Here is a 27,015-nt window from a genome sequence, read left to right on the forward strand (position 1 = left end):
TTTAGTGGTGTTAATAGGCTGAGCACGTTCATCAATAAACCATTTACTCTCCCTCTCCCGGCCCCCCCCCCCCCCCGGCAGTCGCTCTGACTAGATCTGACACACAAACACTTAACTGCCTTTTTCATCCAAAATCAATGTTGTATTTATCTTCAATGATCTACAAAGAAACCAAATGTTTAAAATTACAAGGCAGGGAAAAGGATATTTGCCGGGTGGGGGTAGGGAGGAAGGAAAGCAAAGGAAATACAGAGTCAAGAGAAGAAAACATCAGCAGATGTTTGAATTAACTAGAAAGCAGAAACCCAGAATATAAAAATGTGAATACTGGATATATTTGGAAGGAAGGAAGGGGCACAATGCCCATATATATCCTTAGCAGGATGAGGGGTCTGGCCTGGTGTAAAGACAACTAGGGGCTGCATATTTACTTTCCTTCTCTGATCCAAATCTGTGCAGAGCCCTTTCTAAGCAAAGTCTAAAGTTTTCCACATGGGGGTTCTATCTCCCTGCTCTGCCTTTCCTGCAAATGAAAAATTTGAGGGACTGCAGCTTTTTTTTAAAAAAGGGACTCTGTATATGCTCCGTTGAACTGAGCCATAGCAAAATTCACATACGAAAAGTAATATTATAAATCAAATGGTGGCCAAATAAAGCAGCAGCAACACAACTCCAAACGCCCAACGCCAATGACTCTGGTCATTGAAAACTACAGGTGAACGTGTCAAGTATCTTAAATTAACCCTTTGGACTTCTTTCCCCCAGTGCCTCATATTTTTATAAACCCATAGGGATCCACAGGAGAGAGTGCTTCTTTTCTCACGTGCCTGACATCAACAAAGGACTGCAGCCCACTCCCCCCACTCTCTGGCAGGGGAGAGAAGTGGAGCCAAGAGAGAGAGATTTGTCGCATACTGCTGTATCAGTTGTGTCTGTGTAGCAGAAACTTCAGTAATAAGATAACCTGGATCTTTTCCTTACGTTTATTGAACATCCGTGTGTTATGCACACAAAACAAAAATTGAAATTATGATTTAGATAAACACTGTAGGGTTTGTTTTGCGGTAGAACAAGTTTCCTCTTCCCGTAACGATCGCCCTTTTCCTACGAAGCTGCATGCTTACATTGAATGCGTCTGGGGTGGTTTTTCTGGGTATATGTGTGTAGTTTTGTAAATGCTTTTTTTTTGCCTACCCTCACATCAACCAGGACCTGCCTCCAAGTTATTTTGCATAGTTGAAGGTTTTGTGCCATAGTTGGGGTTCTTTGTTTTTAAAGACAGTGACAATGATGCGTTGGAATAATGTTAACAAATAACCAGAGAGTGGTTCTAAAAACCATTTTTTATAAAGTCTACCTATGTTAAGAATTCAATATTGGTGTACATTTATATTAACAGAATATTTACATATTGTTTTCTTTTTTGTTGTTTAAAACAAGAAGTCAAAAAAAAATTCATTTCTCCATAATATAAGGCAAAACCAAACAATTTTGTACATTATTATTATTATTATTATTATTTTAATATATATCTGTAACTTCAGTTCCAAAGTACCAAGAGAAAGTGAGTGGCCTCAATTCGGGAACCTCACAGTGGACTGTACAAAACTACAGTATTTCCATAAATAATACTTTCAGAAACCCTGGGTGTGTATTTTGTATTTACTTAAGGATCTGAGGCCATTAAAATTTAAACTAAAAAAAAAAAAAAGCTCTTTATGTAAATAAAGAGCACACAAAATTTAACAAAAAAATACAAATTCATTAAAAATGCTTCTCACATTTGGGAAAAAATGTACAAACCTGGTAATATTTTAACTCAGCACAGAAGCAAAAACAAAACGAAGAAATAAAGACCTATATATTAAATTTCAATTTTCAGCAACCATTTGCTTGGAAGGTTCGTAACCTATAACCCTCCCGCTCCCCAATTATTTATGGAACTGTGCTTAATTTCTACAAATTTTACAGTTAAAAAAAAGTTTACAGCAGTGCATTTTTAAAAGGTCTCTTCCCCCCCTCCCTCTTTTATATTTACAGGTGAGTTTTAAAATTCATCCTGTTTGTTTGTTTGTTTGTTAGGGACTATCGTGCCTCTACTTCTTTGGGGTTCCTAGAAGGAGAATAGTCTCTCGATTCAGAGTTTGTGAGTGGCGTAGTCCGGCGGGGGGAGGATGGTCTTGTACTACTAGCTGGTACCAAAGGGGGCGGGGCACTCAAAGCGGCTGTTGGTGGGTTCCTATTCAAGATTCCATTGTGCATGGCAGCCGAGGGGCTGAGTCTGGGATAATGCATCCCACTGAGATGAGGCATGAAAGATGGCACATGGGCCAGGTGGCTTTCAATAGGGGACGAGTGCAAGTGATGCATCCTGGCACGCTCAAGTTCTTCCCGTAAGTGCAACCTCTCTCTCTCCTCCGCTTGCCTGAGTCGCTCCTGCTCACGCCGTGCTTCAAGAAGATTCTCGTGGTTGTAGTCGTGGGGTTCTCTGTCTCGGTAAGAGCGCTCGTGGTCATAGAACCCAGCGGCGGTGGGGAACCTATGGATGGGATCGGCGCGGAGCTGGAAGTCCATCCGACGGTGCAGGTCCAAGCTCCGGTAGGCATCTCGCAACGGGTCCCTCACGGGGTCCCAGGAGAACCCAGGATGGGGCAGTCGCTCCCTTCCCGGCAACGGATTCATGCCCATTAGAGGGGTCATCATTCTGCTCCGATCCAGGACATTCATATTGCTCATCTGATGGACAGCGCCCATGGAGATGGGCATGGTGGCTGCCATTGTATGGGGCAATGGTAACCCATGCAAAGAAGGTGGTGGTGGGTGCTCCACAGTTCTGGAATGCTGCGACGGTTCTGAGCTCACAACCAACACGTCACTGTCCTCCTTGCGCTCCTCTTTGACCTTGATATCGTTCTTGATCTTCTGAAGGTCTGCTGGAAGCTCGGGCTTTCTTTCAATATCCTTGTTCATTAGATTGCTGAGTTTTAAACTCTCGCTCAGTGCAGGTTTGCTGTAGGGAGATACGGACTGGATTACTGGCTTTGTGTTGTCCTCTGAGGATCTTTTTTCATGGCTTGGTGGTTCTTTCACTGGGGAGCGGCTCTCTTTGATCTTGTGCTCCACAATTGGAGGAGGATCCCTCAGCCGGTCAGAAATATCTCTCTCCGGTTCTTTAGGCCTTTCTCTTTCACTGAGGCCAACTTGCCTAGAGAGATCACTGGAGGTCTGACTGTTGCTGCGAATGAGGTTGCTAATCTGGTGAGTCACTGGGGCTGAAGCTGGCGAGGATCTATTTGAATGCCTATTTTTATCCAAAAGGTCCCTGCAGGAAAATATATCATATTGTGAATATGTTGCTGTCTTCTAACAATTTTGTGTTATTTTTATGCATCTTTGGTAATACCGCCATTATTTAACAAAAGTATCAGTCATTTCATCATCAGACCGTGGTTCAAATTTCCACTCAGCCATGAAACTCACGAAGTAACCTCGGCCTAGTCACAACCTCTCAACGGAACCTACTTCACAGGGTTGTTGTGAGGATAAAAGGGGGGGGGGAGAACCGCTGATGCCACCTGGAGCCCCTTGGAGGACAGGTGGGATATAAATGTAATAATAAATATGTCACATTGTCTGGAAATGCTGAATGCCAGATGTCCTCTATGCAACTCTGGATAGATTCAATATTTATTTGTTTGTCTATTTGGGCCTGGAAGTTTTCCCAATCACCCTTAGGCTACAGCTTCTATCCAATTCTTACGGACCCTTGAGCTTTTTAAAGCCTTCTAACTAATCAAGTGATGCCAGCAATCCACGAACATCCTGTATCGAACAAGCAGATGGTGAACCACAGAAACTTTACCTACGTATCCTCAAATACCCTTTCTTATTTGGCATTTAACTTTCATCATTCACTCTGATCACAGCAGTTGAATTTCCTTAGGAAACGCAACTGCTGTGATCAGAGTGAATGATGAAGACTGTATGCCAGGTGAGTTATTATGAAATCTGTTTAACTTTACTCTGCCAGTAATATTTTTGTGTTTTGCTGGGTTCCTTTTGAGAAGGATCAAGGCACAGTCGCATCACTGACACTCATGCTTTTAAGACAATATTGGGTGATATGGAGCAAGTTTATACAGCAATGTTTTTGAGGACTTAACAATTAAAAATCTTCCTATAGCTCAGCTAGCAGAGCATGAGACTCTTAATGTCTGGGTTGCAGGTTGAGCCCCACATTGGACAAAGAGATTCTTATATTGTAGTGGGTTGGACTGCATGACCCTTGGGGTCCCTTCCATCTCTTAACAATTCTATGAAATCAGAGAAGTTCCCAACATTTTGCAGGAAAAAAGGGCCCCAGAAACCCACAAAATTTCTATTAAAAACACATACTGGGTAGCTATACAAATTATGTGACGCTGTGGATCAGGGCCAAGTGGGTTGCAGCACCAGGATTTTGCTACAGGTTGACTCAAAGGGCAGTGCCTAATTAAGTCCTCAGAAGACATATAGAAGTCTGATCTCTGCTGACCATACGCTTCCTAATGGATCTCATGGGACAAATGTTGACTATAGTATCAGCAATGCCATATCAGTATCCAAGGTGGCACCAGTTGCTGAAGCAACCAGATGTTGATGAAGGCAAGAACAGTGGGGAGGCTGAACCCGGGCACCACAACCATGGGGATCCCAGCTCCACAGGGATCAGATGACTTTCAGGAGAGGACCTGATCAGAAGGATGAACAGCAAGTTGGCTGGCATATAAACCTTGGGCCAATTTGGGCCAATGGTGCACCCTTCATAGGTGGAGCATAAAAGGATATCCTAGCACGCTCTCTCTCTCTCTAGTTACTGGAGGGCCTGGCAGGAGAACATTGCAGCAGCACCCAGGAGACTGCCACCTTCACTCTCCTGACCAGAAACCTTTCAGGAGGAGCTGGGTTGTGCTCACCTGTCTCTTCTTCCACCAGTTCCTATCCTCACGCCTTTTCCCCTCCCTTTACACCCGCTTTACGGGCCGGTTAGCATGCTACGGCATATGGTGGTGAAACTATTGTAATAACTCACCACGTGACTGCCTGATTTTTACCTGCAGCAGCTCACTGTGTAGATGGGGCGATTTTTCATTATGTTCTCCAAACGTTTCCTTTTAGATCAATATGATAGCAAGGGGAACTGGCCAATTGGAAAGGTTGTTGTATATCACCTGCCACCCTCCAGTTCTTCCTGGACTCTCAGCTCCCATGCCCATGGGACATGCTGCCTGGGGAATGATGGGAGTTGAAGTCCAGCAGCAAGTGGAATACTCACAGGCCTCACACCCCTGGCAAATGCGAACTATACACCCCATGATGCTTCCACATCACTTTAAAGGTTGGATTCAGGCTCCTGACTATTAATTACACCATATGAGATTTTTGACGTGGTTCTGCTTAATAACACTCTAAGTGGAACATATCCGTTTACAGAGAGGTATGTTTCACTCGTAGGTGGCCTCCCCTCCTCACCTGTCCTTATCTCTGTCTTCTTTACTTGAAGATATCTCTCTCTTCTCTGACTCCCGGTCTCTGTCGTGATTTGTCACAGAGGAGCTTCGCTCAGAGTCACCGGGCTTTGGCCACTGCGGAGGTGTTGGGAAGGATGGTGGCGTCCGGTGGAGCCTGTTCCATGGCTCATGGGGGTTGTTGAAGCTCTGGACGTTGGGTCCTTCTTTGTGAGCAAAAATGCTATTGTGACCTAGAATCGGGAGGAAAGGGGAAAAGACTAGGTTAGTTCTCTTTGCGTGCCCCTCTTCGAACAAAAGACTTTTTGTCCCAAATAAGTTCTGCACAAGTGCCAATTATGAGCTCAGTTATCCTTTCAAGGCTGGATAATATAAAAAGAGGGAGAGAGAGAGAGACTGAAAAAACAGTAATTAACTGTGGAATGAAATAGTAGCCGTTTAAAGTCTCTGCAGAAAAAAGGCTAACTGCAGATCTGAGTAACTTTGTGGAAGTAATGAGGCCGTTTGCTTTGAAGATAAGAGGTGACTCCCAAATCACCCTGTTTCCCCCGCTGTGATATCCATGGCTCAACTGGCACTGTTGCCACAGCCACTGAGATTAACTAAGAGGATGCAGCTAGTTAAAAACGATCAGCCACCTGCAGTGGGAAGCACTGAGTTGAGATCTTTGATTAGGGAATGAACAGGCTGAGCTTGAAGGTAGCAAATCTCCTTGGGCATAAATCAGCCAATCTGATTAGTTCACCAACAATGCTCCTCTACAAAAACTCCCATCAGCAACTGTGTTCTGCATGCAGCTAACTTTTTTAAAAAAAGAAAAAAGAAAATGGGGGTACTTTTTTTAATTCTGAAAACTACCTCCAGAATGCACTGAGTTCTGTGGCGTGTAAAAGTATTGGAGCGCCACTTTCAAGGCGTACAAGATAATGCAACATTGTTTAAAATTCACATTTTTTTCATTGTGAATCTTTGACTAAATACAAAGCAACAATTTCTAGCAATTTTATACATTATGCAAGAGACAATGCATGTTACAGTACTCTTCCCACCCCTACCAACTTCCCTTCTTCCAGCGTAATGCGTACCAATCTAGCAGGCTCTCTGTCCAGAAAGGTTGGCTCAGCTTAGTGAATCGTCTTGTATCACCTTTGTGTCTCAAGGTGCTACTACAATCTAAATTTGGAATATGCAGATTTGCTCTATGGAGACTGAAATTAAAATATCCTTGCCCATCTTTGTATGATGCTCTCAGTGCAATTAGCAGTTGTAGGTTCCATCTCCCAAGGAACACAGAAGTGTTGCCTAAGGATGGAGATGAATCTGAGTAGCACTAGGTTTTAGTGTGTGAAAAAATGGGGGACTCAACCATTGCTTGTTTCTTTGTCTCAGCAGTCCTAAGTACACCTTGAAACCTGCACAGTGCCTAATAGCGTGTAAACAAGTCATTTCCCACAACCCATTTTAAGACTGACTAAATGCAGACCCCATAGTTCCAACAAGAAGGCAGATTTCGCTTTCCCCCTGCTGCTTTGCTAAACATCCACCTGAAGGGTTGGTGGAGGACTCAAATTGTTGGTGCAGCACATAATTGCATCAAGCAGTAAATTGCACTGGATTAGCCAATGGAAATGCCCTAAGCTCAGTTGCAGGACACATGCTTCCCATACGAACGGTCCCAGGTTAAATCTTTGGCATCTCTGTGTCAGGCTGGAAAAACAATCCTGTCTTGAGATCCTGAAGAGCTGCTGTCAGTCAGTGTAGACAATACTAAGATAGATGGACTTCAATAAGCAGATTCCCATGTTCCTGTGATTGCTTCCCATAGAAGTATCTTGAAAAAGCTACATAAATAGCCCATCTTGATGTACTTTCCCCCTGTACTTTTATCCACGTGAATAAAACCACTTTGAGGTTTTATTACAATCAAATGGTATATAAATGTTGTGAAATAAATAAATAGTACAAAAAGTCACTGCATGAGCACCAATCATTAGCTGTGATCTGAAACAGGGAAACAGATGCAAAATCAGTGCTTCACATGGGTGTTTCAAAGAACTGAAAAGTCCAGCGCAGAAGCCATCTGGCTACCTTGATAACTGGGAGGAGGAGGAGAATTTAGCTGTCTATAATCTTTTCTGCCTCCAAATAAAATGATTAGTGTTATTCAAGGTGCTCCTGGATCGTAGGTGTTCAGCTCCGAGAAATGCGTCACAGCACTCATTTTGTGCTCTTTTTCCCTGTTGGATCTGAGCTTGATGTGTTTGAATAAACCCTTAAAAAAAGAGAAGATGATGCATGTATGGTAAAGAGTTAGCATGTCCTCTCTCCAAAATGGCATTTTCAGGGCTCTTTGTGGCGACTCCATGCCTTTAACAAACAGTGAGAGAAGGGGCTCTGAGACACGCGAAGAAGATTAAGGGGATTAAGGTTTTACTGGCCCCTGTTTTCTCTGGAAATAGAGTGCAAGCAACCAAGTATGGTTGCCACTGGGTGGGGGAACAAATTATGGGAAAGCTCCTGCCACAGAGACCTGGAACACTTAGGTGCAGTGTTTTGTTTAGTTCTCAAAAGGAGAATGGAGGTTAGGAAATGAAGGTTTTGCTCTATTTTAAACAAACTACCACCAGCTGCTTTCAATGTGAGCATGTGGTTTCTCTGGAGAGGAGGTTTGTCTACAGAACCCAGCCAGTACTTACTCAGAGTATGACTGCCTAATCCTCCAAAGGCATTGCTGCCTAAGTTCCCAAGGCCGCTGAAGGTGCTTGACCTGCTAAATGGATCTGGAAAGGCAAACAGGGTTTTAGCCGGCATTTAGCCAAGAATGTTGGAGAATGAAATGCACCCCTTTCTCCCCTCCCCCTCTTTATATATATATTTTAATGGTCTGAATCCAAGTAGGATTAGGCCAGACTTTAAGCTGATCCTTCTCACTGCAAGGTTCTTTGCACAGAAAATTCCCAGCGTGTTAAAAATGGAGAAGGGATTTGAGAACTTGCTCTGCAAAACAGGTGCTGGAGTTAAGCTCTGTGCGTGCCAAGCGAGAGGGAAGCTGAAAGTTAACAGCCCAGGAGCCAAAATTGATGGGCACAGCTACCAAGCTGATACCCGATCCACCTGGAATAGCAACAACAAAATGAAAAGCTGAAAGCTGATTTCTGACGTGGTTGTGATTGTTTTTTTTTTGTGGGGAGGTGGCAAACAGATAGGAGGAGATGCCAATGCAAGAAATTCAGGCACGCATAAAGTGGCTTTTTGATACATATACTGATCCTCTCTCTTTACCCCTCTGCTTTGGATTATGTAGGCTAACAAATCTTATACATATCTACTTAAAAGCAAGCCCTAGGGACTTGCTCCCAGGTGAGCATGTCTAGGAGTACAGCCTTTGTTACACTATATAGGCCCAACTGCAAAGCTAAAATCTGACATAACCTAGGAACTCCCACATAAAAGCGTTACTGCATTAATTTGACACCTCATTCCCTGGAAATATGTGTTAGCTATTTTCATCCAACAGTATATTTTATTTGCTTTCCTTGTCATTTGCCTATGGAACCCACATGTTCTGAGAGCTGCTAAAACTCTGCAAAGGGCTGCTTGACCTCAGAGGAGTTACTAGCAAAAATGGCACCATGACCTGGACTCCTGATTAAATACTCTTTTAAGTTATAAAACACTACTCGTGGACAAGAGTGAGAGTCACAGACACCCAATACCACCCCCACTCCCCACAATGGCATACTATGGGCATGAATATAGTAGCACCTCTTGGTCAACCCTAGAACCCTAAATGGATAGCTCTAATAATATGTAAATATCATATTATGGAATTATGTAAACACTATCCTTAATTTAAGGATTATCTAGGAGCTGAGTTCACACCATCTCAGCAAACTAAACTCCATGAGAGACTGCAACCGACTGACTGGTCACTGACTGACTGACGGGGAAGATTTGTGGATGACTCAGATTAGTTTAATTGGTCTAGCAGTGTGGGTTGATTACTGTACTCCATTGCCTGCCCCATACTGGTAACAACTGGAAAAGGCTCATGTGTTGGCTAGCAGTTTTTACCAATGTGGTCACTAGCTCAAATCAGAATGAGTCAACACAGCTACAAGTGTGAGTTTCTATCTATAACAGAGATGGGTGACCTGCTTAGCACTGAAAACATTATCGCAAACTTCAAATCACTTGCTCAGATCTGCTTCTTCCAGTATGAGGGCAAGGAAGTGTCTTAAAGAAATCAAGATGAAGATTATCAGAATTCTAACTTGGCAAATCAATACAAGCATGGGTGCAGCCATGGCTTTTTTTCAGTGGCACCTCTCAGGTGGGCACCACTGCCATTATAAGAGAACAAGTGAGGTGTTCAGGGTGAGTTCCGGCACCTCTTTTTCTAGAAAAATAGCACTGGGTTACTACTGCCCAGGAGAGTTAAAAACAGGGAGCTCCAAACTGAGAGGCAATATATCTCTGATAACCTGATGCTGGAGACAAAGCAATAAGATATGGCTATCCCTGTCATGTCCTGCTTGTGAGCTTCTCAGAGATACTTGAGTGGCCAGAGGCTAAAAGGACCTTTTGGTCAAATCCGACAAGGCAATTCTTTGGTTTTTAGTTCATGGTGTGTAGTGAAGAACACGCTCTGGGAGCTTGTGTACAGTCCACAGTCCCTGCATTGCCCACCCTGATCTTCAGCAAACCTCCAGGGGACAATCTAGGGAACACAGAAAAGCCATTTGAGCACCAGCTAATATTTGTCTTTGGTGATTTCAAATGTTTTCTTTTTTTTCCCTGCCCAGCCCTGTAAAAACTGGAAGATGGCACAATTGAGCTGATTCATCCCTGTTATCAGTCCTGCATGTACTGTTGGAGATACAATGCCCGTCTTGTTCTCTCTTCTGTCCTTTAAACATTTGAGTTTTTCCAGGAAAAAAACTCATGGCTCTCTTGTACTGCCTGGCAAATAATAACTGGTAATACTATTATGGAGGATTCTGCAGCTGAAAAGGACACACAACCCAAGTATTTCATCTTTGGAAGGACAGAAATTGCCTCTCTGGGTTTCTTGGAAACACTGGTGGATCTTCCAATGGTAAATAAATCTGATTTGACATAAAACTGCTATCTCTGAAACTTTTCTCAGATGTATATTGAAGGCAGCCTGAATATCATTGCAGCTTAAGAGGATACTTCTGTCTCTTCCGATTCTCTTATATAAACAGCACCCCCTCCCGTCCGATTTCTTGTGGGGAATGTTGCTTAGGCATTGCCCTTACGAGGTTAAACCTCCTGCTCTGCTTCTATACAATTTTTTTAAAAAAAACATTGCTAATGCACAGGAAGCCAAGACACATATACAGCATTATTGATAAAAGGTGAAAGAGTTTACTTACACCTACCTGCCAAGTGGTTAGTAGGCAGGAAGCTGCTGTGATGAGGCGAAGGGCCGAAAGGAGTGGCGGTTGGGTGGGCAGAACCTGTGGATGCAAGAAAGAAGGGACCATTGTATTTTAAAAATGTCAGCAGAATACCCACAGGAAGAAAAAAACACCGAATGGGTCAACTCTTGAGTGTTACTAATGTGGGATACAACCCCAAGTCAGCTGTTGCCATGCGTCTGTCTTGAGAGACAATGGAGTGTGCCTCTGGGAGTGAAGTTGGCGACCTCCTCAGGGCACAAGGTATGGAGGTCTTGTGCTGCCCAGACAAGAAGACCCCCTCCTTGGCCTCACTTATGTGGTCAAAAGGAAAGCAGAGTGGCACCAATGTGGCTGCAGCAAGTTAAGAACTGGCATATTAGCTAGGTAGGCTGGATCACTATGTGTGTGTGTGTATGTGTGCGTGCGCATGACCCATTGCAACATACACAGACAAACACGGGGCCAGGCCGATGTCATGAAGCGAAGCTTTCATGACAACACTTCCCATTTATGTCATGATTTCGTGTGTTCAAAGTGCTTTCACAGCAACCATTGCGGTAGCATTCAATGGTAGACCAGAATCCGCATGTGACAAATTGGGGTAAGGTGATTTGGGGCCATGCTGAGCTAACCCATTGTGTGAGTGGAAGCCAGTGCAGCTCCCCAAATCTGTTCCAGTGCATCAGGAGAACCTCCAGACCAGTGTGCTGAGAGGAGAAGGGAAATCATTCCAGCGGGCAGGCAGATATGCAATCTCCTTAATGCTATGTTGAATACAACCCTAGGGTTTGCCTATGGCCACTTTGAATTTGTAGCTGGTGTGTGATTTGAAGCAGAAACTCCCTTCCCTCCCAGCACTCTACAGTACTAGTATCATCAGCTCCGGTTACTGGCTGGCGTAGGGTTCGTTTTTGGTATTTTGGTTGCATAGAAATAGTTGGGAGAAATGATATTTCTGGTAATGCTTCATGTAGTATGGGGCAGGAAAGAAGCCTTTTGTGAAAGTTACAAAAATCATGGCAGTAAGGCATTTCTGAGCACAGGTTCTGTTGGCATGGGATGGGTAAATATGGACTTGGAGGGCCCAGCAACTAAGCATCCCTCAGTTGAGTGATATTTCCTCCTCCTGCTCGACTAGCTGAGAATTCCTGTTTGCCAGGCAGAATTTTACTGGGCTTGAAAAATCCCACGACACCTAACATCCAACAAATCTGAAAAAACTTTGGGTTCTCTCCAATCTACCCCCATCAAGGAGATGGTGTGTGTGTGTGTGTGTGTGTGTGTGTACACACACACTCACACCCCATGTATATGTATGTATATTTATATTTAGCCTTATCATTTACTCATGAATCTGCTTTCTGACACACAGTGTGTTGTCTCCATTCACAGTCAGCTGCGTGCTGGAGCTCTTTCCACACCCCCCTGGCTGCCAGAAGGCCATCGTGTAAATCTAGCAGATGTGGGGAAATGCCTTCCAAGATCAAACACAATATTCCTACAGTACATACTGTGAAGTCATGCAAAATGCAGTTTACAGGAGGCCAAAAGAGAAGTTGGGCAGCTCTCACACTGGGAATGGTCATATGTGGGTTTTGTTTTATTATTCTTAATTTATCATATGGTGAGACTTCAAATGAACAGGATCATGGCACAGGCATTAGTGGAAAAGGGAAGGCCGTTCAAAATGGAGAGGGAAGCACTTTTCTCTTATTCCTGTTGGAAAATGGATATATATATATATATATATATATATATATATATATATATATATATGGCATGCCTTTCTGCGGCTCCTCTAACACTGTGCTTTGCTATGTGAGGTGAAGCAGGATTTCAACTCAGCAGAAGGAGTGTCAAACCAGCACCCTTTTATCAGCATTAGGCAGAATCTGATATGCAAGTTAAAAAGCATGGATGCATAGATGATAAATGGTACATCATGCTCAGTAATCTTTTGGCGCTCTCTCTCCCTTCTCTCCTTGCAACTTTTTGAAGCATATCTACCATCTTGTACTTTGCATTTATTCTGGTCATTTCCATTTCTCTGCGTGGAGATTCCTAAAACAAGTGTTGGCAGCAGTCCAGGTAAGTGTGAACAAGTAGCAAGAATTGGAGTAGCATCCAACAAAGTTGTCTCTTTGCACAGAGACTTCATCTTCTGCAGTGGACCCCCCCCCCAAAAAAAAACACCCATCTCAGGAGGGTCAGAACAGAATTGAGGGGGAGGCAGGAGAAAGAGGGGAAACTCCACTGTGCAAAGCGTTAAGTTGTTGTGTGAATGGGACAACTTTGTTGGATGAAACCCTTTTGACTCTTACAAACAATGGTGACGTGCAGAGCAGACCTAGTTATAAACATGTATCTAGCTATTTCAGTAAGATGGAAGCGGTGGAGTCTTGGGCAATTCAAATTTGTAGGCGTGAGATTAAAATGGACTGCTCTGAAACTTGTCATTCTAAATTTTGGAGTGGGAAAGGGAAGGAAGGTCAGGTGAATATTTCAGTTTTGTTTGTTTCTTTTAATTACAATAGGCCTAGAACATAAGAAAAGCCTGCTGCATTGGGCCACCTGAAAATGAACTCTAAGCATCCTATTCTCGGAGTGGCCAACCATATGCCCACGGAAAGTCCGAAAGCAGGATCTGAGTGCAACAGCACTCTTCCCCTCTTGTGATTGTCCACCAAGTGATTACATGTATGTGTGAAAGCTGTAGTTCAGCAGTACAGCGCTTGCTTTGCATGCAGAATGCCAGAGATTCAATCCCTGACATCTCCAGGTATGGCTGGGAAACCCAGCCTGAAATCCTGGAGAACTAGACAGTCTAACTTGGTATAGGGTAATTTCCTGTGACCGCATTTTTAATTTAGGGTAATCCACTACTGAATGGTCGAGTGATGTATATGCATCTGTGAATCAGCCCCCCAAGTTTGGAGTTAAAAGGCAGAAGAAAAGCAATAGCTAAAAAAAGCAGAGCTAGCCAACACAGCTTAGCCCTAGTAATCAATGGAGATAGAACACATAAAGTTGAACTCCATGATTAATCACCTTGGATTGTTTCACGTTTGTTTTCAGGTGGAAGCAGGACTGCAGGTTACCACTTAGAAATTGGATTACATGTTCTGTTCTATCTGTCTCTGTCTTATAGATCTCCAGACTTGATAACTTGCATTTTTGTTATTCTTGCAGGAGATTCTGCACAGCTGTGTCTGCACACCAGAGGTGTGAATATATTTTTTTGTGCATTCAGTACAATGCCTGAAATGGATACACACCAAGGCTGGTGTCCATTATTGGCCAAGCATTCAAGCTCATATTCTAGAGAGGCAGTCTCTAGCGGTGTGAGACATTCTGGGATATCAACACTCTACTGTCTGCTTAGGAGCAAGTGGGTTTCATTAGTGAAAAGGAGAAGGTTGGTCTAGGTTTGGACAAAGGAGAAGGCATGCTGCCAAGAGTTCCCTCAAATTGGAGCCAGTTCTGGGTACAAACAGATTTAAGCTGCCTGTCCTAGAATACACCCAAGCTTTTCCAGTGGCTGTGTGTTGCAGGGGAAGATAGTTAGGAATGTGCCCTTGATAAGCATTCTGATGAACCTCTGGGTTCCTAGGAACATGATGTGGAAATCCCTGGCTCACCATGAAATGACTGAAAAGTGATCGAGTGAATTGGCTCTAAGCAACCAGAAAACGAGTTAAGGAAACTCCAGAGAGAAAAGCTGCCATGGCTAGCGGGACGCGGTGTTATCTATAAACATAGCAAGTTGCTCGACTGCTTTGAGACGGATGGAGGCTGTCATCTCTCTAATCCTGTAGGATTTCAGAAGGTGTATAACGGATGGGAGATTTCTTCAAAGGAGACAGCTTACAAACTTGACTACATGGGGCTGATAATAATAAGAATTAAAAAAAAGAAAAAGAAAGAAATCCTTTGGAGAAAGCCAGGGACAATATTGTGGGCTGTCGGGGAGTTATTAAATATAATGTCTGCCAGGCAGCTGAACATTCATCCCAAAGCCAGGTGGGCCTAAGATAACTTAAGTCTTTTTGCAGTAACAAGGCAATACGGCAGAAACCATGATTCACCCCAACTATACTCTTGTTCCATAAAGTGACTAGAAAGCCTTAGATACTGTAAAGTAAAAGATTTATTCATTTCTCTATAAGAGTCACAATGTTTGTTCATCCTGCTCTCCTCCGATAACCAACTTTATTGAGATTTACAGTCCAATCCCTCTTGTGATTAATATACTCACAGGTGGGTTGGGTCATTTATCTGGGACTGAAATAAAGGCTTCCTTTGATCTGTTGCCTATGCTCTTCAACCCTATACATGTTTACTCAAATGTAAGCCCCACTGTATTCAGTTGAGCTTATTTCCTAAGAAGTGTGCTTAGAGCTGAAGCCTTAATAGATCTATTTCTCTGTCAAAGCACCCCAATTGTGGAACTCCCTTCTCACTGGAGATACGAATGGGCATCCTCCATATTGTCTTCTCATAGCCATCTGAAAATATGTTTACTAATTTAGGCTTATGGAAGAAATTAACAATCTATGTCATACGATATTCAGAATTCATTGAGACAGTGTCTGTTTTAAGTTCGTATGCCATTTATTCTTATTATAGGTACAATGTGTGTGAGAGAATTACTTTGATTTGTGAAGTAGGAAAGGGTCCAGCCAAACCTGAATCTGAACAGGCCATTTGGGTGATTGGGCGTTTCGGCCCCAAGGCTTCAATGTTTATAAAACTAGTGGTTTTAAGAGGAAGAAAGCTTTCTGACCATGTCTGCACATGTATTAATGATTATTAAATTTTGCACAGAATAAAAGGGAGGAGAAGACAACAATTAAACGCATATGTCCATACTTATTCAACACTCATTCCTCCTCACCTGTGGTGGAAAAGAGTGGCCGGGCGAGATCTTGAGGATAATGGAACCCTGGGAACACACCAGGGGCAGGAGGTCTGCTGAACAGGTCAAGTTTCCCACCTATCTCTAGCTTGTGGGGATCCAGTTGCATTTGCTGTCAAAGGATACAAAAAAAAATCTCATTATACATTTTTCTTTCCTTTACTACAGAGAAAAGGGGAGGGGGGAGGAAAGCAGTAAAAGGGCTCAAACTTCACGCCTGCGTTAGCACCGCCAGGGAGAGTTAGCCAGAGTGATGGCAGCATCTGTGGTCTCATACTGAGAGTCATGCTCTGACAGTAGCCTCTATGAGGCCATTTCACTCCACAGCTTCTCAGCTGCCTGCCTGCCTCCTCCTCCTCCTCCATGAATAAGTTCTGAAATGAGCTCTTAGCCCCATGGCATTAACTCAGCAGGAGAATGCAATGTGATATGCTGAGTGAGTCGTGCGCCCCTCGGATCAGTCTGCAGCCTCAGCCCGGCACAAACATGTTCCACAGGCTGAAAGCTGCAGACAGAACTAACCCTCAAAGAGTTGGATGACAAGAGTCGCATGCTTGGTTGCTTCAGTTCAGTTCACAGAGAGAGACGGAAAAAGACAGAGGCTTGTGGCGGCTATCCCTTTCCTGGGGCAAAGAAAGCGCAGCATGAAAGACTCATGGAAAAGGAAGAGGATGAGGAAAGAATCTGCTCCCTGCATTCAGAGTGCTACACAGCCCCGTTTATTTCAATATGCTTTGAGGACGGAGCTTTCTTTTGCATGCTGATAAAAACTAGCCTAGGTGCACGAAAACAGTGCCCATTTGTTAGGAGGACACTCAAGTGTATCCTTGGAGGTTAAGCAGAAGCTTCATACTTTCCTCATAAGAGATAACAGCTATAAATGACCTATGAAAGGATGGCATATATTCCATGACCGCAGAGAGCATAAGTAATGGAATAATAAACAAAACTTTGCAGGAGCTGAAAGGCTGCTACAAAAGGAGCAGTCCAACCGCTCTTCTTCCTCTCCTGGTAATGTGGAAGGCAGGGGTAATCAATATGGTTCCCTCCTAATGTTGCTGTTCTCCAATTCCCATCGGCCTCAGACAGCATAGCCAATGGAAAGAGACAATGGGAGCTCCAGCTCACAGCTTCCGGAGGGCACCACACTGGCTACTCCTGGGGTAGGAAAACGAAAAACATGAACTGATGACATTTCATTTCGATTCCCCCTCACTCCACTGACTGTTCTTTACGGGGGGGGGGGGGACTCGCAGCACGATGATTATCCTGTCATACAATTTTTATTATACGTTAATTGGGGAGGCGGCAGGGAGAAGGAGCCACAGGGCCACTGTTTTTGACATCTGCTGCACATTGCCTGTAATGTCTAGTTCCACCCAGACTGTCAAGCAAAACTATGTTTGATACTAAGAACTATCTTACACAAAATCAGCATAGTAAGGTATCTACTATGAAAGAGCCTCAGGTGGAGGTCTTGCTCAGCCCAGCCACCTGACAGCATGTAGCTAGAGCTATCAGGAAGTCAAGCTGTGGCACCTCAACCATGCAAAGGAAATGGTTGGGCACTGAGTTATGACTCTGGCTGCTGAACATATTGGTTCTGACACTCCCTTAATATATAAAAGCTAGTGTACCTTAACCACTCCAGCAAGACTGTAAAGCAGGTAATATTGAAGTATGGAAGGTTGTTAGAAAAGCAGATTGAGCCATTTCCAGGCTTATTAGTTGCTACCAAAGTGTGTGGCTCTTAAATGGTTTCTGCTTAAAATAACGGTATACCCACTGAACCTGATTAACATGTGCAGTCCAGCTCTATTAAAATGAAGGGATACTTGCCACTTCTGTAACACGTTGTGGACTGGCCACATTTCTGCCTTTTTCCCTAACGCTAGTTACTTAGCTATGGCAGTAAATACATGTGATGGATTAATGAGCAAAGCACAAGGTGGTTGTGGTGATGATAATGAAGAGAGGGGCATAAAAACAAGTAATTTGGCTCTTAAATCAAAGCATCTATTCAAGGCATCTAGGATCCTGTGGTTCTGCAACTCCCAAATACACGTGCCTTGTAAAACTTCTACAGAAATTAATTGACCACAGTGTTAAGCATTTGTATCCGTGGTTGTTGCTAAACCAAGATTTTGAAGCACAGGTAGTGTTGTGGCTGAGCTATTGTTTAGTTTCTTCTGTTAGAAGCTAAGAACATCCTCTTAACAATTCCTGCTAATGGACTTCCCTATTTGCATGGACACTACTTCTGCCTCCCCTATATCACCCGAAATATTCATAACTGCCTCCCAAGAGTTTCACCAAAATTCTGCAACATGGTAATGAAATGTCTATGGCTTTGATTGCGCTTATTGATGCATATTATAAAAGATGTTCTAGCTAGCACACTTTGGGTCTCTGTGTGGAATTTAACTCCCCTCTGACTCAATAAACCCCCCCTGTGAGAAGTGGCTATAGCATCACTGAGATCACTCAAGACTTAAGTGCCTTGAAAACTGACATCTGGACTCTTCCAAGTGCCGGATTCTTTGCTTGGGCAAAGGTGAACCATCTATCCCTAACATTCTCACCTCTCCAGTTCCAGTCTCCCCCCATCCCTCCCCTCCACACAATACCGCAAAATAAAAAACCCCAAGCACCTCTGACACAATGACTGTCATTCTACTCGCCTGCTCTATGTTTTGTAAAATGTCCTTCACCGTACCGCTCATTTCACTCTGAACAGGATAACACTCCATATTCCACAGGAGGTACTAGTGCAGAAGGGAAATGATATTAAACACGCGTGCTTCGTACGCCCCCACTGTCCCCACAAGCCTCCCAGCTGATCTCCTTTCGGTTGCATATTTTATACCTTTGACTCGTTTTGCTACCAGTCTGCCCTGCCCCACCAGACAAGCACAACCAATTACAGCTCTATGATAGATGTTAAAAGACAGAAAGGCTTAATTAATTTCACACCTTACAAGCAAAAGCTACACCGTGAGAAGCTACTTATTTATCAGGTGGGAGTAGCAGTGGGAACACATCATGTCAGCCGAAAGACTCATCATCTCTGAATAAATATGCTCATTTACCTTTATCTTCTGCTGGTGATGGTAGATCTGCCAGGCAATCTGTACGTGAACAGCACACCACTTGCCAGGCTTCTGCAAGCAAATGGATTTTAAAAATGGAGGTTTAACTTAAAATACCAGCAATCTGGAGCCATTTTTTCCCCTTGACAATACTCCGCTCACAAAAAGAGACTACTCATTCATGATTGTTTTGTGGAAGAATGGAAGCCTTTTTTTTTGGAGTATTTAAAGAAATATTGTAGTATGATAAATTCGTGAGCAGGATTTGAACTATGAGCAACAGAAGGAATGAGATTGTACAGTGGTCATGATATAAGAGAGAGAAGACTGAGTGCATCAAGGGGAAGAAACACCACGGAAAACGGGTGGGGAAGTCAAAAAAATCAAAGCAAAATTATGTTTTGGAGTGTATATGTGAATTTTTTTGAAATTTAATAGAATATAATAATTAAAATGACTAGTCATTCACAGTGCTGGATATTGATTTGGTTTGTATAATTTAGAAATATGCAGTATTGTTTTCATGTGAGGGAAGATTAAGGTAAAGGTAAAGGTACCCCTGCCCGTATGGGCCAGTCTTGACAGACTCTAGGGTTGTGCGCTCATCTCACTCTAGAGGCTGGGAGCCAGCGCTGTCCGAAGACACTTCCGGGTCACGTGGCCAGCGTGACATCGCTGCTCTGGCGAGCCAGAGCCGCACACGGAAACGCTGTTTACCTTCCCGCTAGTAAGCGGTCCCTATTTATCTACTTGCACCCGAGAGTGCTTTCGAACTGCTAGGTTGGCAGGCGCTGGGACCGAACAAGGGGAGCGCACCCCGCCGCGGGGATTCGAACCACTGACCTTTCGATCGGCAAGCCCTAGGCGCTGAGGCTTTAACCCACAGCGCCACCCGCGTCCCACGAGGGAAGATTACTTGTAACATATTCCTCCTTTGTGGAGCTTGGAGAGCATCAGATCATATGATGCAATCCCACCCTCTTCAAAGATCTGTTAGTGAAGCCTGCTCAGGATATCATGTGTGTTTTGGATGCAAGATTAGCATCCTCAAGGTACAGGGACTTTTTAGGTTAGGTGCCCCTATGGGCTTAATTTACACCCCCCCCTCCCCCCAGTATTTGCCTCCCTTAGGAGACAGGTAAAGCATTTTGTTATTCTCAGGCCTTTGAAAAACAGGCTCCTGCTTATGAAGGACAATCACACCATTGCTGATCTGTTGAATTTAAGGGGCGGGGGGAGAGTATAAAAACCATGGTCAAACCATGGTGCATGAATAAGAAGAGCCCTCCTGGATCAGGCCAAAGTTAATTTAGTTCACCATCTTATTTTCAGGAGCAGGACATGAAGGCGGTAACTGTCTGCCACTGTTGTCCCCCCTGGAACTTGTGTTCAGAGGTACAGCCATGATGACTAATCACTATCTCTTCTTCACTCTCAATGGAAAATCCCTTTATTAAGTAAGAGGAAAGAGCATGGATAGGCCTGATAAATATATAAAATAAACATATAAAGAAGCTCAAGTCGGGAGAACCATATTTTATTCTTCCCACAATCCAGAGGATTGCACATGCATTGATTTTTTCATCCTTAATTCATGAAGGAGAAGCCTCCTTTGGATTGCAGGCTCTAAGAAACTGTGTGATTGAAATCATGAAAATTTGTTTAGCACTGCAAATGCTTCATTTGCATAATTTATGCAGGTAGCAGAATCTAGCTTTTCCTACTGTAGAATTTGGGCTAACTTGGAAAGTTGAAGCAGAAAGTGAATGCAAGGTACGAATCAAGAGTATTATTTAATCAACTTCAAAGGAAGTGCCAAGACAGATTTATGTCACATGCATGTACATTTTTACATTTACACAAATTATATTTTAAGAAAAGGTAGATTAAAAAAAATCCCTGACAAACCTTACTTACTCGTACTGGAGCCCGATAGGGGTCAGACACCTAAGGAAAATGTGGAAAAACAGATCAGTCTTGGAAAGTCAGTCATACAGAGGAAAAGGAATTTAATTTGAGAGAATAGATGACAATAAACAGAGAAAATAAATCAGAGGAGAATTGCCACAGGGGAAAACCTCCTTCCACTAATTTGCACCAAGTTAGAAAGTGCCAAAGGGTGCCCTGCAGTCTTAGCACTGATGGAAACATGCCTTTATAAAAGCAGCTAGCAAGTAAGAATGTGGATTCTTCCAAGTTCAAAGTCAACTACTTGAAGCCATCCAAACTGGCACAATAGTTTGCATGACTGCTTGCACTGGAATGGTGCAGGTGCAACACATCTGGTGAACCCCCTATGCAGTTTGAAAACAAGCAAGACTCAAAACATAAATTTATGTGGTCCAGTCGGTTCAGCTATTTACCCATTAACTTAAAATTCGGGTCTGCTAACCAGATCTGAGGATCCAGTTCTTTCTCCATCTTGCTTTTTTTTTAAAAAAAAACACCCCAGCAATAATATAACAAAGGGTTTTTTGTTTACATAATGATAACATTTCCCATTTTTAAGTCTTCTACTCAGGAAAACCCGAGTCTGGGAAGCAATAGCACAGCCAAAGGTTGTGCCATTTTCCCTCTCTTTTTCTGCAGGAAAAATATACATTATGTTCGATTTTTAGAGGGCTGAACCTTTAGTTGGAATGAGACGAAGACAGAGGTTTCACGTGCTTTACATACCCCTGGCGTCTTTTGCAGAAGAGTATGGTGTACTGCTCCAGGCCTACTCGCTACGTCAATAGGATTTGAAGTCTGCAATGAAAGGAGAAGACAATAAATAAAGGTTCCACTGCTCCAGCCACGATTTAATGCGACCCTGTTAAAACATAAAGCTTGTAAATATGCAAAGTTAGTTAAGTTTAGTATGGTAGCTTAGTATGTTTTTGTAGGAAGGGTTTCAGTTAAACGCCCTATGAGAAATCATACTTGCTATTTGGTGCTCGTGGACCTAAGCCTTAGGCCTGGATTTTTAGGCCTTGTTGTAGCCAGGAGCACCTTCGCACAACCAAAATGGGTTCGCGGGCTCTGTCCTTTTCTGGAACCTCCCAGCCTGGCCACAGTGATTCATGCTTTAGTTGACTGTTGTTTGGATTATTGCTAACAGCCTGTGGGACTGCCTCTGAAAGACGTGGAAACTTTAGCTGGTTCTGAATTCTGCAGCCAGATTTCTTATGGGGTTGGGATATAGGACATGTATTGTACTAACTCCTTTGGCTGCCTAGTTGCTGTCACTACATAAATAAGCGAGTGGCTCCTGAACTGGATGAATGTAGGGCTGCTTTTAATTCACTCTGTGTTGTTGCAGAATGTAAAAGGTAAAGGACCCATGACAGTTAAGTCCAGGCAAAGATGACTGGGGTTGTAGCGCTCATCTTGCTTTACAGGCCAAGGGAGCCGGCATTTGTCCTCAGACAGTTTTTCCGGGTCATGTGGCCAGCATGACTAAGCCGCTTCTGGTGCAACAGAACACCAGAACCAGAGCAGCACATGGAAACGCCGTTTACCTTCCAGCCAGAGCAGTACCTATTTATCTGCTTGCAGTTTTTGGTGTGCTTTTGAGTTGCTAGGTTGGCAGGAGCTGGGACCAAGCAACGGGAGCTCACCCCCTCGCGGGGATTCGAACCGCCGACCTTCTGATGGTCAAGCCCAAGAGGCTCAGTGGTTTAGACCACAGCGCCACCTGCATCCCTTGTTGCGGAATGAGGTGCTCACAAAAAATGATATAACTTGCTCAGTAAGTGGCAGAGCTAGGGACAGATCCTGTTCTGACCAAGGTGGGGATGAGAGGCGTTCTCACCCCCTGGCATGTTTAATTGGGTGCATAGGCTTTATCCTGAGAAACCCAATTGTAAAAGCTTTCAGTGCTCACAAGTGTAGAGATAATCTTGGAAAAGTGGAAACAGAGCGTATGATGGTAAACGCTTTGTGTGTCTGTGTCCCCAACGTTCTGAAAGTTGACTCCTGAATAGGTTCATCACGGGATAGGGACCCATCATACTCTGCAGGATTGGACGGAAGCAATTTGCTGCCTCAGGCGGAACAGCAAAAAGCACCCTCAGAACAGTCAAGGAGTGCAGTAACCAAGGTCAGTTAAGGTGTTTAGGCAGCCGAGGCTCAACATCTCTCAAGCTCCTTTCCCCCTCCCTGGTGGTATCAATACAAGAACAATAATAAAAGTGAATAGCAATTTGCTGCCCTTTCATAACCCCCCAAGCAGCTGCCTCACGGTAATTTGTGCAACATTCAGTGCTCTTCCCTCAGTTACCATATAGCCACTGGCTAGAAACAAGGGATGTAGAACCTTTATTAGTCTGCAGGCCGCATTCCCCTCATGTGCCACGTTCTGGGGGGGCAGATGCTAAGGGGGGGGCAGAGGCAAAAAGCAGGTTGAGTAACCAATGCAAATCTTTGCTTTGTACAGTTCCAGCTGTACAAAGGTTAGGGGTTTCTACACCCCACCCCACCTCTCGTCGAGGTAAGCAGGAGGCCTGAGAGTTTGGGTGAGGGGTTTGTGGCCTAGGGTTGCACAGAGGTACAGTCCTAGGAAGGCTACATCTGGCCCCAGACTAGAAGTTCCCCACCCCTGCTACAGACCCTTAGAAGCAGCCACATTCGTTTTGCGTTTTTTGTTGCTCTTTTGGACATAAATATAATTTTTTAAAATGATTTATTTTAGCTGTCAGCTTTGGGTGGCGGAGGGCATTCTACATCTAAGTCATGGTGTGTGCTACACTTTCTGGCTTCTTTGTGCAAAAAAGTTTTTGTCTCATTAAAGGGAGATGAGCGCACATATTCTTGTGCATTCTTCTCTCCCTAGCAACAATGCTGCCCCTCCTTCACTGAAGACACATTTGCCTTTTATACATGTGAAATTGCACCACTGAGCTTGTACGTCCATTCGCCTTGGAACCTTGCTAATTTCCTCTATTATTTTAGCAGGAGCAATAGCTGTTTATGGATGCAACTGTGCATGTTTAACCTGTTTTGAAACTAGTTTTTTTTTTTTTTAAACGTCCTGTAAATCTATGAGGAAATAGGAAAACCAGAAATCATACTATAGCGTATGATTGGATAGAACACCAAAAGGTGTTTTTTTAATTTTTTGCCCGGGGTGCAATTCTGCACAGTAGTTAACCAAGCCCTGAGGTTATACCTCCAACTTGGCGTGATCGGTCCCAGGAGAGCCCTGCCATGGCTTGTTGGAGGGAATGGGGCTCTGAGCCAGCAATCAGTCTTTTCCTTCCCATGGCAGTGCACCTGTTGTTCTTCAAGATGAGTGCAGAAAGTTTGGCTAATTCCCTAGCTAGGCAGTTAACCGATTAAACGGGCCAAATTGCTGTCAGATTTCAAACAAGGAGGCTTAAGGAGCAACCTGCAAACATACTTCTGTAACTTAAGTATGAGAGGTCAAGGATGGTTTTAAAAGTTGAAAGAAAAAGAACAAAAGGACGCAACGAAAGAATCCTGAGTTGTGTGTGCAAAGGAGAGGGTGGGGGAGATTCTCCCATGAGCGGAAGGGCTGTCAGGCCCCTTTTGTGAACTGATGGGTAGGGAGGCAAAAATAACAGCTATGATGCATTTTAAGGTCACATCACATTAATAGTGTGAGTGATAGAGTGCCCTTTGGTCCTTCTGTCCCCCTGAAGACAGATGGAAATGCTTCCTTTGGCAAAGTAAATTGAATACTTTTGACCTTTTCAAGTTCTTAGCTCATGAGAAATGGCCTTTGGGAAAGTAGCTAAGAAGTTTGCAGTCAGGTTGGATTCATGTGGTGGGGATTTACATATGAGGCCTCGGGGAAGTGACATGAGAAGTGGGGAGGGAAACAAAAACAAACTCCTTGCTTCACAGGGCAAGGAGGACAGAATTCATTATGCCACGGTCAGCCACCGAATGCGTCTGTCATGATGATCTAGGGCTTAAGGCAGCCACATGGGAGGAAGAGGAAAGTTTGAGAAGAAAAAGGTTAGGATGATTTGTGTGGATTTCAGCTTTATCTTTTCTCCAAGGAGATGAATCATTATCGCTGCAAGTTGTGGATAATTTAGGTGCGTCCACATGCTCCCCATTCAGTCAAATATAGCAACACAATGTTGTAAATCTGGGGGACTGCTTTCCCCCTTGGGGAAGGTTCATGTGCTGTTAGAGAAGACTAGCCAGTTTTGTTGCTATGCATCTCCTGTACACACAGTACAGAAGGGGGTGAGGATCCTACAACCTTGGGGCCAAACACAGCTCTTGCTGGCCTTTGGGACTTCCCCCAGGCCATGTCACTGACTGCCCTGCTCTGTGTCCTCCTTGGGTGCTTTTGCCTAGTTGGGATATGTCTTTGAACTGAGAATGCAGCCTTCCACCCAAAGGCCGGTGTTACATTTCTTATTTGTCTGACTTTTGCCTCTGGCCCCACTCACAGTTGATACATGCTCCCCACTCTGAAGGGTAGCCATGAGGGAATGTGGCCCTCAGGCCAATAAAAGATCCCCCATCCCTATGGTACAGAATCGTTCAGAAATAATTTATCCACTGACTACATTCATACAACCAGCTGCCTCTGGTTGTTGGGAACTGGGGTGGGATGGGGGAACTCAAACTGACTAGATAAAAGCCCTAAAAGGCTGCCAGAGTTCCATCTATTTAAGAACACCAGTATCCCACCATTTCAGTTCAAAACTGAACCAACCAAGGCATCTTAATGCACATTTAGGCAAACAAGAAAACACAAGCCACTCTGGTGGAGTGACCACACGGGAGAGAAATGAGAGAAGAGCAGAGCAATAAGGCAGCACAGGTAGTGGGGGGAGTGGAGTGGCATGGGAGCAGAAAGACCAGAGTGCATGGACATAACCCTAAATCAAGTACATAAATAGAAATACTTAACTAATTGAGATTCTGCCCCCCAAAAAAACAAAGCTTCGCCCCCCAACAGAAATCCTGGCTATGTCCATGCAAGGGTGCATGGGGGGTGGAAAGAGAAAATGAACTGGACAGGGTGGCAAGGGGGGAAGGTAGCCTCACGGGCGGCACCTTGACCAGGGCCCTTCAAACCTGGCAATAATACTGGGGTGGGGATTGGGGACCCACTCATCTTATCTGGACTGTGCTCATAAAATGGAGTCTCACAACGGCTGGAGCACATTGCAGAAGAATATGGAAAACAGTGGTTGTCTTGGACCAATTTTATGAGGTGTGAAGAGGGTGGTTTTTCTGGTCAAATTCCTTCCTTCTAAATAGTGGCTTACATGAAATTGCAAGAAATCCCTAGGCCCACTCTATATTGCTGGTGTGCATCTAATGATGAAATCAAGCAGAAAACAGCAATCTGGAGCAAAGAACCGTGCAATCGGGCTGTGAAGCAGCCCACAAATTTGCAAAATTAATATATAAACAAGAAAATTAAAAATAGCAAAAAACTAGATTCAAAGTCCCAATGACTGCACTAGGTTTGCTGAACAACTGGTCTGACTTAGCATAAGATAGCTCCTTCCATGAAACAGCTTGGTAATAAAGACAAAAACCAAAGGATGACTATTGTCTAGTGCAGGGGTGTCAACCTGGTCCCTACTGCCCACTAGTGGGTGTTTCAGTATTCTAGGTGGGCGGTAGGGGGTTCTATGGCACAAGCTGAATCCTCCTTCCATCGAGCACTGGTGGGCGGTAAGGAAATTTTACCATCAAGAAAGATGCATTAGTGGGCGGTAGATATAAAAAGGTTGACTACCCCTGGTCTAGTGCATTAGCTGTTGTCCTAAAGGTTTTGAAGCTGCTGTATTGACTGGCATTACTCCATAAAGAAATGAAGACCCCTGATTTGAGTCAATCCAGTTGGTTTTGCAAGGAAGTGGCAACCATAGTTGTTTGGAGGCATCCTCTTCCTCCAAACCCACATCCCGCGCCAAAACTGAGTGGGGAAATGGCTGTACAAAGATCATCCCTTTGGGCACGCATCCTCCGCATGTCAGCAGAAGGTAAACAGGGTTACAACCAGTGAGGGACAGCTCAAAATCAGACCCACTGTGTCACAGCAAACAGAGCGTTGGATTTGGACCAGGAAAGCCTACGAACAAACCTCTGTTTAATCATGA

General features: G+C 43.9%; 1 protein-coding gene across 19 annotated transcripts in view; it reads right to left on the reverse strand.

Annotated features, from left to right (window-relative positions):
- Positions 1-969: 969 nt before the first annotated feature.
- The window catches only part of FBRSL1 (fibrosin like 1), a 767,640-nt gene continuing 741,594 nt past the window's right edge, over positions 970-27,015 (reverse strand). For 6 of the 19 annotated variants that reach the window (XM_083418137.1, XM_083418135.1, XM_083418136.1 and 3 more), the window contains 9 exons: positions 21,614-21,685; positions 20,846-20,884; positions 18,938-19,009; positions 18,530-18,613; positions 15,828-15,960; positions 10,907-10,990; positions 8,204-8,287; positions 5,512-5,740; positions 970-3,322 (listed from right to left, as the gene is read on the reverse strand). In XM_083418137.1, the coding sequence (XP_083274263.1) occupies positions 2,086-3,322; positions 5,512-5,740; positions 8,204-8,287; positions 10,907-10,990; positions 15,828-15,960; positions 18,530-18,613; positions 18,938-19,009; positions 20,846-20,884; positions 21,614-21,685 (2,034 nt within the window). In that variant the 3' untranslated portion in view covers positions 970-2,085. The remainder of the gene's footprint in view (positions 3,323-5,511; positions 5,741-8,203; positions 8,288-10,906; positions 10,991-15,827; positions 15,961-18,529; positions 18,614-18,937; positions 19,010-20,845; positions 20,885-21,613; positions 21,686-27,015) is intronic. The other 13 variants (XM_083418142.1, XM_083418130.1, XM_083418132.1 and 10 more) reach the window with 10 other exon arrangements.

Source organism: Podarcis tiliguerta, assembly GCF_965153285.1.
Source record: "Podarcis tiliguerta genome assembly, chromosome: 16".
Classification (NCBI taxonomy): Eukaryota; Metazoa; Chordata; class Lepidosauria; order Squamata; family Lacertidae; genus Podarcis; species Podarcis tiliguerta.